Source organism: Hippopotamus amphibius, chromosome 13 (assembly GCF_030028045.1).
Source record: "Hippopotamus amphibius kiboko isolate mHipAmp2 chromosome 13, mHipAmp2.hap2, whole genome shotgun sequence".
In the NCBI taxonomy this organism is placed as follows: Eukaryota; Metazoa; Chordata; class Mammalia; order Artiodactyla; family Hippopotamidae; genus Hippopotamus; species Hippopotamus amphibius.
This window is the reverse complement of record NC_080198.1, coordinates 36,778,100-36,797,043: the sequence shown is the minus strand read 5'-3', so window position 1 is coordinate 36,797,043 and position 18,944 is coordinate 36,778,100. Positions and strand designations below refer to the sequence as shown.

The window sequence follows — 18,944 nt, the reverse complement described above, 5'->3', positions numbered from 1 at the left end:
GACGATCCACAACCTGTAGGATATAGCAAAAGCAGTTCTAAGAGGGAAGTTTATAGCAATACAGTCCTACCTCAAGAAACAAGAAAAACTTCAAATAAACAATCTAACCTTACATCTAAAGGAACTAGAGAAAGAAGAAACAAAACCCAAAGTTAATAGAAGGAAAGAAATCATAAAGATCATAACAGAGGAGAAATAAGTGAAATAGAAACAAAGAAAACAGTAGCAAGGATCAATAAAACTAAAAGCTGGTTCTTTGAGAAGATAAACAAAATTGATAAACATTTAGCCAGACTCATCAAGAAAAAGAGGGAGAGGATTCAAATCAATAAAATTAGAAATGAAACTAGAGAAGTTACAACAGATTCACAGAAATACAAAGCATCATAGGAGACTACTACAGTCAACTATATGCCAATAAAATGGACAACCTGGGAGAAATGGACAGGTTCTTAGAAAGGTATAATCTTCTAAGACTGAACCAGGAAGAAATAGAAAATATGAACAGACCAATCACAAATAATGAAATTGAAACTGTGATTAAAAATCTTCCAACAAATAAAAGTCCAGGACAAGATGGCTTCACAGGTGAATTCTATCAAACATTTGGAGATGAGCTATCACCCATCCTTCTCAAATCTTCCAAAAAATTGCAGAGGAAGGAACACTCCCAAACTCATTCTATGAGGCCACCATCATCCTGATATCAAAATCAAAGATAATACAAAAAAGGAAATTATAGACCAATAACACTGATGAATATGGATGCAGAAATTCTCAGCAGAATACTAGCAAACAGAATCCAATGACACATTAAAAGGATCATACACCATGATCAAGTGAGATTTATCCCAGGGATGCAAGGATTCTTCAATATATGCAAATCAATCAGTGTGATACCCCTTATTAACAAATTGAAGAATAAAAACCACATGATCATCTCAATAGATGCAGAAAAAGCTTTTGACCAAATTCAACACCCATGTATGATAAAAACTCTCTGGAAGGGCTTACTAGGTGGCGCAGTGGTAAAGAATCCTGCCAGTGCAGGGGACATGGGTTCAAGCCCTGCCCTGGGAAGATTCCACATGCCATGGAGCAACTGGGCCCATGTGCCACAGCTATTGAGCCTGTGCTCTAGAGCCTGTGAGCCACAACTACTGAGCCCATGTGCCACAACTATTGAAGCCCACGTGCCTAGGGCCTGTGCTACACAACAAGAGAAGTGACTACAATGAGGAGCTTGTGCACCACAGTGAAGAGTAGCCCCTGCCTGCAGCAACTGGAGAAAGCCTGTGTGCAGCAACAAAGACCCAATGCAGCCAATAAATAAATCAAATAAATAAATTAATTAAAAAACAAACAAACAAACGAAAAACAAAAAAACCCACAAAAATCTCTCCGGAAAGTGGGCATAGAGGGAACCTACCTCAACATAATAAAGGCCATATATGACAAAGCCACAGCAAGCAGCATTCTTAATGGTGAAAATCTGAAAGCATTCCCTCTAAGATCAGGAACAAGACAAAGATGTCCACTCTCACCACTACTATTCAACATAGTTTTGGAAGTCCTTGCCACAGCAGTCAGAGAAGAAAAAGAAGTAAAAGGAATCCACATTGGAAAAGAAGAAGTAAAACTGTAACTGCTGATGACATGATACTATACATAGAAAATCCTAAGGATACAGAAAACTACTCGAGCTAATCAATGAATTTGATAAAGTTGCAGGATACAAAATTAATGCATTGAAATCTCTTGCATTCCTATGCAGTAACAATGAAAGATCAGAAAGAGAAATTAAGGAAATAATCCCATTCACCATTGCAACAGAAAGAATAAAATACCTAGAAATAAACATACCTAAGGAGGTAAAAGACCTGTACTCAGAAAACTATAAGACACTAATGAAAGAAATCAAACACAACACAAACAGATGGAGAGATATACCATGTTCCTGGATTGGAAGAATCAATATTGTGAAAATGACTATACTACCCAAAGCAATCTATAGAGTCAGTGCAATCCCTATCAAATTACCAGTGGCATTTTTTACAGAACTAGAACAAAAAATCCTAAAATTTTTATGGAGACACAAAAGACCCCAAATAGCCAAAGCAATCTTGAGAAAAAAATAAAACCGGAGCTGGAGGAATCAGACTCTCTGACTTCAGACTATACTACAAAGCAGCAGTAATCAAGACAATATGGTACTGGCACAAAAACAGAAATGTAGATCAATGAAACAGGACAGAAGGCCTGGAGATAAACCCCCATACCTATGGTCAACTAATCTATGACAGAGGAGACAAAGATATACAATGGAGAAAAGACAGCCTCTTCAATAAATGGTGCTGGGAAAACTGGACAGCTGCATGTAAAAGAATGAAATTAGAACACTCCCTAATACCATACAGAAAAATAAACTCAAAATGGATTAAAGATCTAAATAGAAGGCCAGACACTATAAAACTCTTAGAGGAAAACATAGGAAGAACACTCTTGGACATAAATCACAGCAAATTCCTTTTTGATCCACCCCCTAGAGTAATGGAAATAAAAACAAAAATAAGTAAATGGGATCCAATGAAACCTAAAAGCTATTGCAGAGCAAAGGAAACCAGAAACAAGATGAAAAGACAATGCTCAGAATGGGAGAAAATATTTGCAAACGAATCAACAGACAAAGGATTAATCTCCAGAATATATAGACAGTTCATGCAGCTCAATATCAAAAAAACAATCCAATCAAAAAATGAGTGAAAGACCTAAATGGGTATTTCTCCAAGGAAGACGTACAGATGGCCGAGAGGCACATGAAAAGCTGTTCAGCATCACTAATTATTAGAGAAATGCAAATCAAAACTACAATGAGGTATCACCTCACTCGGGTTAGAATGGGCTTCATCAGAAAGTCTATAAACAATAAATGCTGGAGGGGGTGTGGAGAAAAGGGAACCCTCTTGCACTGTTGGTGGGAATGTAAATTGATACAGTTACAATGGAGAACAGTGTGGAGGTTCCTTAAAAAACTGAAAATGGAATTAGCATATGACCCAGCAATCCCACTACTTGGCATATACCCAGAAAGACACATGCACCCCAGTGTTCATTGCAGCACTATTTACAATAGCCAGGACATGGAAGCAACCTAAATGTCCATCAAGAGATGAATGGATAGAGCAGATACACTACATATATACAATAGAATATTACTCAGCCATAAAAAGGAATGAAATTGGGTCATTTGTAGAGATGTGGATGGACCTAGAGGCTGTCATACAGAGTGAAGTAACTCAGAAAGAGAAAATAAATATCGTATATTAACGCATATATGTGGAATCTAGAAAAATGGCACAGATAAACCGGTTTGCAAGGCATAAATAGAGACACAGATGTACAGAGTATACATATGGACACCAAGGGAGAATGGGGCAGGGTGGTGGTGGTTCGGGTGGGATGAATTTGGAGATTGGGATTGCCATATATACATTAATAGGTATAAAATAGATGACTAATAGGAAAAAATATCAAATGGTACACTTTAAATATATGCAGTTTATTGTATGTCAATTATATGCCAATAAAACTCTTTTTAAAAGGGGAAGAATATCTGAATAGTCCAATAATCAGTAAGAAGATTGAATCAGTAATTAAAAACCTCTCAATGAAGAAAAGCTCAGGGTCAGATGACTTCACTGGTGAATTCTACTAAACTTGAAAGAAGAATTAACACAGTCCTTCTCAAACTATTCCAAAAATTGAAGAGGAGGGAACACTTCCAGAGTCATTGCATGAGACTAGCATTACTCTGATACCAAAGCCATATAAGGACACTGTAGGAAAAGAAAACTACAGGTCAGTACCCCTGATTAATATAGATGCAAAAACTCTCAACAAAATATTAGCAGTCCGAATTTAATAGCACTTGAAAAGGGTCTCACCATGATTAAGTGGGATTAATGCAAGGGATGCAAGGATGGTTCAACATTCAAAAATCAATGTGTGATATATCACTTTGGTAGAATGAAAGATAAAAATCATATGATCATCTCAATATATGCAAAAAATTTTTGACAAAATACAACCTCACATGAATAAAACTCTCAACAGATTGGGTTTAGAAGGAACATGCCTCAACCTAATTAAGGCTATATGCGATAAGCTCACAGTTAAAGTCATACTCAGTGGTGAAAGGTTGAAAACTTCTCCTCTAAGATGAGGAACAAGACAAGGGTGCCCACTCTCACCACTCCTATTCAAGATAGTACTGGAAGTCCTAGCTAGAGCAGTCAGCTAAGAAAAGGAGATAAAAGGCATCAACATGAGTAAAGAATAAAATTTTGTTTGCAGATGATATGATACATAGAAAATCCTAAAGACTCCACCAAGAAACAGAACTAATCAGCAAATTCAGTGAAATTGCAAGATATAAAATTAACACAGAGAATTTAGTTGTGTTTTTATGCACTAATAATGAAATATTTGAAAAAGAAAGGAAACAAAGTTCCATTCACGATAGCATCAAAAGTATCAAATACTTAGGAGTAAGTTTTTAAAAAATATTTAGTTGTGCTGGGTCTTAGTTGCAGCAGGTGGGCTCCTTAGTTGCATCAGGTGGCCTCCTTAGGTGTGGCACGTGGACTCCTTAGTTGCAGCATGTGAACTCTTAGTTGCGGCATGCATGTGGCGTCCCTTCTCTGACCAGAGATCAAACCCGGGCCCCCTGCATTGGAAGCATGGAGTCTTATTCACTGCACCACCAGGGAAGTCCCTTAGGAATAAATTTAACCAAGGAGGTGAAAGATCTGTACACTTAAAACTGTAAAATGCATTACTGTAGTTGAGCTGCTGATGGGCTTGTGTTCTGTAGGTTGCGTTTATTACTGATAGTGGTGTAGGCCAAAGAGTATTTAAAAAATAGGCTATCTGTGTTTTATTTGAAGGGAGTTTTATACATCAGTAAAAAGGGTGAAACATTGATTGGAAAACTTAATTGTTTTTTAAAACAGATATTATTTTTTATCCCTTGGGAATTATGGCAGATATCGAAGTGGAAACCGTTTGGAAACAGTAAAAGAAGAAATATTTATAGAAGCTCCCAAATTGATTTTATTCTTGTGAATATAAATATTACTCAATGTGAGAATTCTTTCTCTAGCTCAGAGGTGGATAATCTGTAAATTGTTGGTTAGATGATGATGTTGCTTTTGTAGATACATCTCAAGCTCTGTACATAGGTCTATATACTAAGAATTTGATGGAGTATTTCTAAAACTTAAAAAAAAATGTTTTTTTGTGGTTGCTTAACATCACAGTTATTTTTTGCCTGAGGATAGACTCTGATTGCAAATGACAGTGAAATTCCTGTTGAATATAGTTTGTGCAACTTTGTATTATTTTTTTTGAAGGTTACACACACACACACACACACACACACGTTTATGTGTAAGCAGTCTTTATTATTTTATTTATTTAATTTTACTGGCTGCGTTGAGTCTTTGTTGTTGCACGTGGGCTTTTTCTAGTTGCAGCAGGTGGGTGCTGCTCTTTGTTGTGGTGCACGGGCTTCTCATTGCAGTGGCTTCTCTTCTTGTGGAGCACGGTCTCCAGGAGCGTGGGCTTCAGTAGTTGTGGCACACTGGCTCAGTAGTTGTGGCTCGTGGGCTGTAGAGCACAGGCTCGGTAGTTGTGGTGCACAGGCCTAGTTGCTCTGTGGCATGTGGGATCTTCCTGGACCAGGGCTTGAACCCATGCCCCCTGAATTGGCAGGTGGATTGTTAGCCACTGCACCACCAGGGATGCCCCTGTATTCTTTTTTTTAAACTATTTATTTATTTAATTGGCTCTGTTGAGTCTTCATTGCTGCACACGGGCTTTCTCTAGTTGCAGTGAGTGGGGGCTACTCTTCATTGTGGTGCACAGGCTCCTCATTGTGGTGGTCCCTCTTGTTGCAGAGCATGGACTCTAGGCATGTGGGCTTCAGTAGTTGTGGCACATGGGCTCAATAGTTGTGGCTCACAGGCTCTAGAGCACAGGCTCAGTAGTTGTGGCACACAGGCCTAGTTGCTCCACGGCATGTGGGATCTTCCTGGACCAGGGCTTGAACCCGTGCCCCCTGCATTGGCAGGTGGATTGTTAACCACTGCGCCACCAGGGAAGCCCCTGTATTCTTAATTAATATGTAAAGTAGTTGCTACATTAAGAGATCTACTGTGCTGTTGATAGAGCATTTCTGTGCTGAAATCTGACTGTGGTTTTAGTCTATATGAGATGTTAATCACAAATTACCTTTTCTAATGGGAATTCTTTTCTCTTTTACAGGGGATCTTTCCTGCTAATTACATTCACTTGAAAAAAGCAATTGTCAGTAATAGGGGGTGAGTAGTTGGCTTTACTAAATTTATTTATAATTTTTATTTGTTGCAGAGGAAGGCTTTTTTCTTTTTGATTCGTAGTATAAAGTATGCTATTGGCAAGTTTTCCTACAAAAAATATACTTGCTTTATCATATATAATTCTGAGGACATAATTTTATTTTAAAATATTGACAACTTTAATCTCTTTTTCTGTATACTGGAAAGGTAACCTGAGTTATTCTGAATTTTATAAAAATTTATGCATGCAGCATATTTTTGGAAAGTGATGCACTATTTTAAGAATAGTCCTTGATGAGAGGATAGGAGTTAGTGATAAATCTGCAATTTTGTTTCTACATGTGAAAGTGAGGGAGACTTTTAAAATCTTTTCTTTTTGCAAGTAGAAATTGAAAAAACTGTAAAAGCATACCTAAGGATAAAAGGATAGTACACAAAATGGATGTGTAGTTCGGTCACAAATTTGTGAAACAAAAGCAGTCTTTGAATAGAAGAGAGACAAGATGTAAATACATCAAAATGTTAACACTTGTTTTTGCATGTTCAGATTGTCGGTGATTTTCAAAAATTCTTTACTGTCATGTCTTATTTTTAAAAGTAATATGTATTATTATAAGATTGTGATTTTATATTTTAAAATTCATTTTAAAATATAAAATTTCAGGTACTGTCTAACTAGGGTAGCTTTTTTTTAAATTTATTTATTTATTTATTATTTTTTGGGGGTACACCAAGTTCAATCATCTGTTTTTATACACATATCCCCATATTCCCTCCCTCCCTCAACTCCCCCCCGCCCCCATAGAGTAGCTTTTGGTACTAGAAATTATGTTTTTGACCAGAGGTTGAGTTAGCATCAGAGTATCCTTCTGGTAAGTTAGGGTTTAGTCAGGAAAAGAGAAATTTATGAGTCACTTTATGAAATAGAATTTAATATAGAGAATTTTAGACACATATTTGAAGAGTGAAAGAAACAAAGGAGGAAATGCTGATATAACCCAGAATAATCGCTGCAGTAAAGCATTCTACACTCTAATGGCTGGGAATACAAAAGATAATAGGTTGGAGATGCTAGAACCCAGGAACTGCTAAATATGTTAGTGTATATATATATATCTTAAGAAAAAGTACATTCTCTAACATAATCACAATATAATTATTATACTCAGGAAATGTAACATTGATATAATAGTACTATAAAATATATAGTCCATATTCAAATGTCCCTAATTGTCCCATGAATGAGCTGTTTTTGTTTGGTTGGTTCTTTGGGGGTCAGGTGGGATGTGGGCCAGGATCCAATCAACAGATGAATGGATAAAGAAGATGTGGCACATATATAGTTATTTGTAGTGTGGTAGATGGACCTAGAGTTGGTCATAAAGAGGGAGGTAAGCCAGAAAAACAAATACTGTATGCTAACACATATACATAGGATCTAAACAAAACAAAACAAGAAAATGGTACCGATGGACCTAGGGGCAGGACAAGAATAAAGATGCACATGTAGAGAATGGTCTTGAGAACACGCGGTGGGAGGGTGGGGGGAGGAAGGGTAAACTGGGACGAAGTGAGAGGGTAGCATTGACATATATACACTACCAAGTGTAAAGTAGGTAGCTAGTGGGAAGCAGCTGCATAACATAGGGAGATCAGCTGATGCTTGGTGATGACCTAGAAGGGTGGAATACAAACAGGTAAAGGGAGAAACAGTAGGTCAGCAGTACCCAGAAGATCTCTTGCTTTTTGATCATGCAGACCAAGTTATCCTTTTATACCTGTCTTTTTTTCTTAAATCGCCTTTGACCTCATTGTTGGTCTGTTTATCAAACTTCTCTCAAACTCAGCCTCAGACGTTCCCCCCAGGGTGGAGCTAAGAAGACAGTGTTAGATTTTGCTTATAAATATGTGGGTTTCTGTTGCATGTGTTCTGGGAACCTTGTTATTACTGTTACATTTATGGTTGGGGATCTGTGGCCTTGAAGTAGATAGCTGAGAGGGGGAATAAGAAGGGAATCTATAATGGCATCCACTAAAGAAATACTGGGAGAGTTATTGAGAGTCTGCTGTCAAAGAACAGTACGAAGGATGTGATCATCTCAAGAACTATGGGATAGAGTTGTGCTTTGTATAGCATTGGACAACTTAGAGAAAGACAAGCTTATGTCCTAAATTGTCACAACTTGACATGGAATGAAAAGCAGAGACTTTCTGTGATTACACTTTCCTGCCTGTGTTACTGCAGTGCCTTCTAACTGCTCTCCCCACTTCTATCCATGCCGACCTAACAGTTTATTCTCAGTATCGCTACCAGAGTGGTTTTTCAAAAATATGTTAGATCATGTTACTCCTGTGCTTAAAACCTTCCAGTGGCTCCCATCTCACTCAAAGCAAAAACCAAAGTTCTTACAAAGGCTTACAGAGTTTTATGATGTGGCTTTTTGTCACCCCTGTGAGCTCTTCTGCTGTCCCTTTTTCTCGGTTGACTTCATTTACACTGGCTTCCTTGCTTTTACTTAAACATATCAGATATGTTACAAAAACCTTAAGGTTTTTGCTTGTGATGTTTCCTGTGCTTGAATACTGTGCCTGTTTAACTGTTACTTTCTTTAGGTCTTTTCTCAGATCTTATCAATGAGATACACCCTGACTTCTGTATTTAATTCTGCCTCTTCCTCTCCCCTCACCAACTCAAAACTGGATACTCCCATGGGACTTCTGCCTCTGGAAACTGAATGTACCTGCCAAGAAGTTGGTTTCTTTGTAGTCTCTGCTGCTTTGGATAATTGGTTTTCTTTTCTAAGTCTGGGATGAATGGAGCTCAGGTCATGAGCCTGTACTGTAGGTCATAAGGAGGCTGAGAAACCAAGTGTCCATCATTTTCCACTTGTGTAGTGGAAGGCAACTCTGTTTCAATGTTAGAGTTTTTCTCAAACATAGAAGGGGAGTTACAAGGCAGGACAGCTAAGGAAAAGAAAACCACAATTTTCTCTAACACTGCTATTCTCTTCTGGGATTTCTGTTAGGAGTAGGTTGGAGTTCTTCTACCTTATCCCCATGTCTCTTAAGTTACTCTTTTATACATCTTGCTACTGATTTTCTTTTGAATTCTGTCTGGCGTGTATCCTTTGTGTTGAAGGTTTTCTTTTTCCCACTGCTAGTATTTTTTGTCATTTAAATGCATAACATAAAATTTAGCATTTTAAACATTTTTAAGTGTACAGTTCAGTGGCATTAAGTACATTCACAGTGTTGTGCAACCTTCATCAGTATTCAACTCCAGAACTTTTTCCTCATCCCAAACAGACACTCTGTACCCCTTAAACAATAACTCTCCCTTCTCCCTTTCTCGAAGCCCCTGGTAACCTCTATTATATATATAAATGGAATCATTCAGTATTTGTGCTTTCGTGTCTGTCTTATTTCACTTAGCATAGTGTTTTCAAAGCTCATTCATGCTGTAGCATGTATCAAAATTTCATTCCTTTTAAATTATATAATAATATTCCATTATATATTGTATACATATCATGTTTCGTTATTCCTTTCGGCCAGAGATGGACATTTTGACAATATTTTTCATTTGCAAAATTCCTAGTTTGTTATTTTGCATATCCATCAGTGCTTGTTTGTTTGCTTTTATTTCATACTTTTCCTTTTTTAAATGGAAATTACTCATTTCTCTAAGTATTGTAAATATTTTAAAATGTTTGTAAAATCCTGAGAAGAATTTTTGTTCTGTTTTTAAGCGTTGGGACATCTTTACGTGTCTTAGAATTTTGATTTTCAGAAGTGGAAGATTTTGTTTTCCCCTTCCTTTTCTTCCTCTGAACACATCTGTCTAGTGCTTGTGTAGTTACCTCTACCTGCTTCCAAGGCCCCAGTAAGAACCTACAATAGCATTTTATTTTATTTTATTTTTTTTAACATTTTTATTATTATTATTTTTTATGGCTGCGTTGGGTCTTAGTTGTGGCATGTGGGATCTTCATTGTGATGTGCGGGCTTCTCTCTAGTTGTGATGTGTGGGTTTTCTCTCTCTAGCTGTGGTGCCTGGTCTCCAGGGCGCATGGGCTCTGTGGTGGTGGTGAGTGGGCTCCAGAGCATGTGGGCTCTGTAGTTTGCGGAACAGAGGCTCTCTCATTGAGGTGCACAAGCTCAGTAGTTGTGGTGTAAAGGCTTAGTTGCCCCGTAGCATGCGGTATCTTAGTTTCCCAACCAGGGATCAAACTGGCATCTCCTACATTGGAAGGCGAATTCTCTACCACTGGACCACCAGGGAAGTCCCTGGAGTTGTGATTTTTGAAATACAGGTATGGAGTTCTCTGGGCTTCAGGGTTTCTTCCTTGAAGTCCCTACACAATAGCATTTTAGATCTTCTTCCCCACAGTAACATTGGACTTTTGGCAAATCCTGACCTTTAGCTGAGGGAAGGAGGGGACTGCTTTAGCATCCAATCCATTTAGCCCTAGAGGTTGCTAAAAGCCATGGTTTTAAGCGAGGTCAGTACCAGTTTTTGCTGTGCTTCATGTTGGCCTTCTTTCAGGGAGCTTCAAGTAGTGAACCAGGACTTCATCCTCTTCTCACTTGGAGCACTTTTTGTCCCTGTTCTCCCTTGACATCTAAGTTCCTAGGTGTCACTATGAGCTTTTGACTCCAGAGCCTAGAAGTGCTGTGATTTCACCCTAGTTCACTGCTCTGTTTTTTTTGTTCTGTTGCTGCTCTGTTGAGGTGTTAATTTTATTTTGGATCTCAAAAATATATTTGGTTTTCTAGTTTGTATTTTCTCTGCTCAGTATTGGGAGATTAGGAGATATGTCAAAGCATGAACTTATAGAGCTCTTTGGACAAGAAGTCTTTGTGAAATATATATATATATATATATATATATAGTCTTTATCCCACTTTGTAAAGCTGTTTATTGGAGTATGGTTGCTTTACACTGTTGTGCCAGTTTTTGCTATACAACAAAGTGAATCAGCTGTATTTATACATATATCCCTGTATCCCCTCCCTCCCACGACTCCTTCCCACCTTCCCTATCCCAGCCCTCTAAGTCATCACCCATCACTGAGTTGGTGAAATATATTTTTAAAGAACAATATAAGATCTAACTCATTTTGACATTGTTTATTTTAGATATGCTTTGGCAATTTGTAAGTAATGAAAATTAAAACATTGAGGCAACAATAGCTATCATTTTTTAAACATCCTGTAACCTGGGCTTTGTAATTGACACTATACACCCATTTATATCACATTTGGAAATTCCAGATTAGAAGATGGGATTATCCATTTATTTCAGATGGGGTGGGCAGGGCTTTGAGAGTTCAAGTACCTTTGCCAAAGTAGCATGGCAAGGAAGTAGGGAAACTGGGAATTGAGGCCAAGTTATCTTACCCTAAAGTTCAAGCTCTCAGCTCTGTTTTTGTGCAGTACACATTGAATTAAAGGATCCTCTTTTCTTACCACCAAATTTCATTTCTAACAAACTCTTTACTCTGCATGAACCCAGAATTTCTTTGGAAATCTGCTTACTAATTCACTTTATTTGGTTATTTTTCTTAGTGTTCTGACTACATTCTACTTGATCTACGGAACAATGTATTTGTAAATAACACACTATCTGAATTTTAAGAATATTCAGGATATTCATTGTATATTATAGTCTAAGAGAAGTACGTCAGTATTAGTGTAGACTTGGGTTGGTATACATTGAGGTAAGCCCAAGTTTTAGAACTTTAAAATGGGAGCAGTGTAATTTTCCCATAGATCTCATTGATCAGAGTAGCTGAAGACCTAGTAGATGAAACTTTCAAGAAATTTTATTCCAGTTTATCCTATACAGCATTTCTGTGTTAATCTTACTAAAATACAACACTCTTATAACATCTCCCATGTCTCTCTATTTCCATACTGTCAAGTTTAAATCTCAGCCTTGCACTGAAAATTCAGCCTATAAATCTGATGAACATGGATGGTGCTCTGGCATCATTCCAAGATGATTTTTTTAATCGTCTGGAATAAATCACAAAATAAAAAAGAAATCCATGCAACATAATCAAGTAACATATATTCATCGATGCTCAATATTAATACACTAAGTCACCTTTAAACACAGTAGTGGTTTGTCAGTTGTGTAGAGAAATGATTCCTAATGCTAATTTGTGAAATGAATTTTCTTTGCTATTTCCAAGTGGATGATGTTTTATTTGGGTAACAAATCAGAATATTGGTCTCATCTACCTCAGCATATCAGTATATAAAATTTTTGGTCCTAGAAAATACTTCATTAACTCTCAAAAGTGGCATAAACATTTAAAAAATGATATCAAGTCGTGCCCCTACTTTGAACAACCTTTCAGTATCTTCTCATTTATTCTCAATGCTCTGTGGTAACCTAAATAGGAAGGAAATCCAAAAAAGAGGGGATGTATGTATATAGCTGATTCACTTTGCTGTACAGCTGAAACTAATGTGACATTGTAAAGCAACTACACTTCAGTAAAAAATCAGTAAAAAAAAGATCTGGTATCTTTAGTATCATTTGGAAAGGCCCTGTGAGAGGTGGCCTCAGTCATACCAGCCTTCTTTAAGTTCTTAGATATATGAAATTCTTTTTCATCTCAGTGACTACTTGTATACTGTTTCCTCTTCAGGTGACACCACACCTCTCCCTCCCAACAAAATTTTCTGTCATGACCTTTTTGCATCTTTTGGGCATTGCCATTTTTCAGAGAAGACGTCACTGATCCTTTCTCTTTAAGTTATGTCCCCCAGCTAAAATCTCTGATTGTACAATTTGGTTTCTTTCTTAGATTCATCACTTTTTGTGTGTGTTGTGATTATTTGTCTAATTCCCTAGCCACAGTAAGAGCTCTCTGAAGATAGGGACCCTGTCCATTTTTGTTCACTGATAAATCTTTGGCAATTAGCACAGGGACTAGCACCATAATGGATGTTGCTTATAAGATAGTTAGAGAGAAACCCAGTACCTTTCTGTTTCCAGGATCAGAATTCCTCTACCAGACCCAGAATTCCTCAACGGACACTAGTTTCTGGGAAAATATACCAGCAGTGTAAGGGAGAGCTTATTAAACTTTTCAAAACCCAGTGTCTGAGTCTCCCCGACCAACCCATTTGCATCAGAGCATGAGCTAATTTGCATTGTTGATACACATAAAGAACACAAATAATTTTAAAAAATTATGCAAGACTTGGCAGTGCTGTGGTCTTTCCTTAAAGAAAAAGTTCAAAAACTGTCTTTAAAAGTTAGAAACTATCTTTAAAGACAATACTTCTAAGAGTAAAATTGAGGATTTATATAGCAAAACCTAAATGTTTTTACATTAATTCAGTTCACTTATATTACTGCAGTACATTACTGCAAAAGAATCTGTATTCAATTAGATGTACCTCTCTTTATATTTGCATGAATTTAAATTTGATTTACACATTTTAAAAGTAGACAGTATTCTGGTATTTTATCAAAGATAATGTGGCTGTTTGTTGTGGCTTTGATTCTAGGCAGTATGAAACTGTGGTTCCACTTGAAGATTCTATTGTGACTGAAGTTACAGCAACTTTGCAAGAATGGGCCAGTCTGTGGAAACAACTCTATGTGGTAAGTAGTTTATAACTAGTTTATGAGATCTTTAAAGTTCCATTGTGCCAAGTGAAAAAATTATTCTACTTATTATGCCAATTGCAAATTTATAGATTTCTGAATATTTGCAGTTTTTCAAATGTATGTTCCTAATATTAACTGCAACATAGTAGACCTGAGTTTTATCCAACCTGAAGAGGACACATTATTCATATGCCTGCAGTTCTCTCCATCCTGTTCCAGTCAATAGAATGTAAGCTCCATAACACCAAGGATTTTAGCTGTCTTACTCATTACTGTATCACCAGAAGCTTTCACAAAATAGGTCTTTATTAAATGAATGAACAAACTTCAGAGTTACATTGTGAACCTTATGTTGGGTAAAGGCCAAGAAGCTGAATCAACACTTTATTACAGCTACTAAGCTTAAAGGATATGTCATATATGATACTTTTTGCCAAGCCAACAATTACTAGATTAATAAAACCTCAGTTCATATCCTCTGGAAACTTAAGAGTGCAGAGGGTGAACACAAAAAATATAGATTAAAAATAAATGACAGGGTTTAGGTTCTGAACAAGATGGAGTAAACACATCCTATTTGACTCCTACTAATCACAACAAAAATCCTGGACAAAACCCGTAAAATGCCCTACCAGAAAACTCTGAAAGTTAGGAAAAAGAAGGTGGACTGAGGACCTTGAGACTTAAGGATTGAGTGAGTTCCCTGATTGTCTTTTTTTCTTGCTGCCCATATATCTTGACCTGAGCTGTAGAGAAGACTACAACCTGGAAATGCTAATGAGTATAGACAAAAAAATAGCGCCAAGGAAAGCCTGTTCTCTCTAGCCAAAGGATGGCCCAGCAAGATGGAAACATCCTAACTTATCCTGTCTGTTCTCTAGAACATCACCATAAAATATGTACCCCCTTCCACTCCAACAGGCATTACAGCAGCAGTATCCATGACCAGAGCTTTGTCTGACACACACCATTCACCCACCTGCAATAACAAGGTGATGTCCCCCTCCAGTGGAGCCTGTGGGTCAAACTCTGACTTCTACTCTTCCCTGCTACAGTAATGAGGCAGTGCCCTTCCTGAGCAGAGCATGTAGGGAAGACTGACTTCCACCCCACCAGAATTTACAAGGTGGCAGCTCTCTTCAGCAGAGCCTGTGGGTGAGACTCTGGCTTTCACAACTACACAGCATTAACAAGGTGGTGCCCTTACCCTGGAGAGTTCTGAGGCAAAACTTGGTGTTCTTCCATGCTCTGAAGTAAGGAAGACGCATTCCTCCACAGAGGATCCTGTGATTGGAGCTTTTGATTTCTACTCCCCTTGCAGTAATAAGGTGATAGCCTCCCCAGCTGAGCCTGTGGGTAATACTTTGACTTTCACAACTCCCCACTCCCCTGCATATTACCCTATTTTCTGTGCCTTCCCTGCTGAAATGAGGCAGTGCTTCTCCCCACTCAAGCCCATGCTGAAGATAATGGGGAGTGGAGTTCTGTCATCTAAGTAACATGCAAATAGGGAGAACCAAGGAGTACTGGAGAAACTTTATAAACTAAATTGACATTTGAATCACAGTCCACAAAAGTGAGCCTGGGATCACATTCTGAATCTAAACAGGTTGACCATTCACTAAAATAAAAGATTTAAGTAGGAATTAGAGTATCATAGTATAGTACTTAAAATGTCCAGCATACAGCCCCAAATTACTTGTCATATAAAAAAATTAGGAAAAACTCAACTCTAATAAGAAAAGACAATCCACAGAGGCTAACTTTGAAATGACACAGATGTTGGAATTATCAGTAAGGATTTTAAAGCAGCTTTTGTAAAATTGCTCCAGTGAGCAATTATGAATACTTTTGAAACAAATGAAAACATAAGAAACTGCAGCAAATGAGTAGAAAATATAAAGAATCAAATGAAAATTTTAGAAGTGAAAAATACAATAACCAAAATTTAAAAATTATTGGTTAGGCTAAATAGCAGAGTGGAAAGGACAGGAAAGAATTAGTGAACTTCAAGCTGGATCAGTAGAAATTATTCAGTCTGAAAAATGGAGAGAGATTGAAAAAGTGAACTTAGATTCAGAGACCTGTGGGACAGTAACAAAAGGTATAACATTTGAGGCATCAGAGTACTAGACAGAGAGGACAGGATGTGGAATTTAAAAAATACTTGATGAATATTATCTTAAATCTTCCCGAATTTGCAAAAGACATAATCCTACAGATTCAGGAAGCTGAGTGAACTCCAAACAGGATAAACCTAAAGAAATCCATACCCAAAGACATTATAATTAAACTTTTGAAAATTAAAGCCAAAGAAAAAGTCTTGAAAGGGAAACCAAACATTGCCGTTAGGGAAAAGGCAATTTGAAATGACAACAGATTTCCCATCAGAAATTATGGAAGACAGAGGAAGTGCTAAAAACAAACAAACAAACAAACACAAATGTCACCCCAGAATTGTCTATCCAGGAGAAATATACTTCAGGAATGAAAGAAATCAGCACGTTTTCAGATAAACGAAAGCTAGGAAAATTTGTTGCCAGCAAATTGGTTGTAAAATAATGATTATAAAGGAACCTCATCAGACACAAAGGAAGAGATAATGGAAGGATAGTTGGAACATTAGAAATGGAGAAAGAAATGGAAGGGATAAATAAATTCTCTTCAATTTGAAAAATTGTTGATACAAAGCAAAAATTATTACATTTGCATGGTTCTCAGTGTATACAGAGGTTATATTTAGGAAAATGGGAAAAGAAAGGGATATAAATTGGTGGTGAGGTATTTGCATTCCACTCAGGGTAGTAAAATGTTGATACTAATAGGCAATAGTAAGTTATACACACACACACACACACACACACACACACACGCACACACACACACACACACACACACACATTGTACTCTCTAGAGCAATCATTAAAAATATTATATGGTGATATAATAAAAATATGGTGAATAAATCAAAATGAAATACTAAAAATGTTCAAGTAACCTATAGGAACATAAGAAAGGGCAAATAGCAAGGTAAAACAGAGGGAACAAATACTAAAATGTCAGACTTAAGTCCTAACATATGAACATTTGAAAGATAGAAATTGACAGAATTGATCAAAAGAGACTGAACTATGTTTTGTCTATAAGAAACTCACTTCATATGCAATGACACAGGGAGGTTAGGAGATAGAAAAATACATACCATACAAACACTAAACAAAAAGGCTGGAATGGCTATATTGAAAAGAGATAGTAATATTAAGTAGGAATTATCTCTTCCTTAAATAAATGTAAATAAAAATGAATAAACTTAATTTAGTAGAAAAAATTGATGTCAGGATAAAGAAGGCTAGCAGGGAGAAGGGGACATTACAAAATGATAAAAAAGATCAATTCACCAAGAAGACCCAGCAGTCTTAAATATACATGCATCAAAAAACAGAGCTGGGAAATGAAGTAAAACCTGAAAGGACTGAGTGGAGAGAATAGCTGAAACTGGAGAAATCAGATATTATACTTGGGGATTTATAACCCCTTCCCTTACTTACTAAAGGATATAACTACTAAAAGTTATCAAGGATAGGAAGAACTGAACAGTGCCATCAACCATCAGGATCTAATGGAAATTTTTAGAACATTCCACCCAATGAAATCAGAATAAAGATCGTTTTCAAGCATACATGGGACATTCACCAAGAGTGGCAATATGTTAGGTCATAGAACAACTCTTAACGAATTTGTAATAATTCATGTTGTACAAAGCGTATTCTGACCACAATGGAGACAACCTAGAAATCAATAACAGAAAGATTATAGGAAAATATTGAAGCACTTAGAAATTAAACAACCCACTACTAAATAATCCATGTTTCAAAGAGAAAGCCTCAAGAGAAATAAAAAATATATTAAAACTGAGTGTAAATGAAAATATAACATATTAAAATCTGTGGAATGCAGCTAAAGCAGTGCCAAGAGGAACATTTATAGCATTAAGTGCATATAACAGAAAAAAGGATGTCAATTCAGCTCCTGCTTCAAGAATTTAAGTTAGAGAAAAAGAGAAATATCATATTAATATGATCTCGTGAAATCTTAAAAAAAAAGAAAGCTCATAGGTATAGATAACAGAGACAGGTTGGTGGTTGTTGAAAGTAGGGAGTGGGAGAAATGGATGAAGGGAGTCAAAAGGTAACAACAAAAAAAGAATCTAAACCTAAGCAAGCAGAATGAAGGCAAAAAATAGCAGAAATTAATGAAATTAAAAGTAGAAAAACAATAGAGGAAAAACCAATCACACTAAAAGCCAGTTTTTTAAAATATCAATAAAATTGATAAACATTTAGCAAAATGGAAAAAATGAGAGAAAAGAGTAATTATCAATATATTAGGACTAAAGAAAGATATATCACTGTAGATAACACAAACATTAAATGGGTAATAAGAGAATACTATAAACAACTTTTACACATAAATGACAGTTTAGAGGAATAGAGCAAATCCTTGAAAACCATGTATTACCAAAACTCATCCAAGACAAAATAGATAATCTGAATATCCTACAGCCAATAAAGTAATTGAATTTATAATGAAAATCCTTCAAGAAAAGAAATGTCCAGGCATAGATGGTTCCAGTGGTGAATTCCACCAGTAGTCTAAAAAAGAAAAACCACCATATCATATCAATTGATTCAGAAAAAGCTGTTGAGAAAATTCAACACTTTCATGATAAAAACTCTCAGCAAACTAGGAATATAAGGGGACTTTCTCACCCTGATAAAGGGCATTTATAAAAACATACGGGGGCTTCCCTGGTAACGCAGTGGTTAAGGGTCCACCTACCAATGCAGGGGAGATGGGTTCGATCCCTGGGCCAGGAGGATCCCACATGCCATGGAGCAACTAATCCCATGTGTGACAACTACTGAGCCGGTGCTCTA

General features: G+C 36.8%; 1 protein-coding gene across 1 annotated transcript in view; it reads left to right on the top strand.

The window, feature by feature from the left end:
- DOCK3 (dedicator of cytokinesis 3) overlaps positions 1 to 18,944 on the top strand; it is a 432,492-nt gene that overhangs the window by 124,473 nt on the left and 289,075 nt on the right. The window contains exons 4-5 of the mRNA XM_057706148.1: positions 6,325 to 6,380; positions 13,905 to 14,001. Coding sequence (XP_057562131.1) covers positions 6,325 to 6,380; positions 13,905 to 14,001 — 153 coding nt within the window. The remainder of the gene's footprint in view (positions 1 to 6,324; positions 6,381 to 13,904; positions 14,002 to 18,944) is intronic.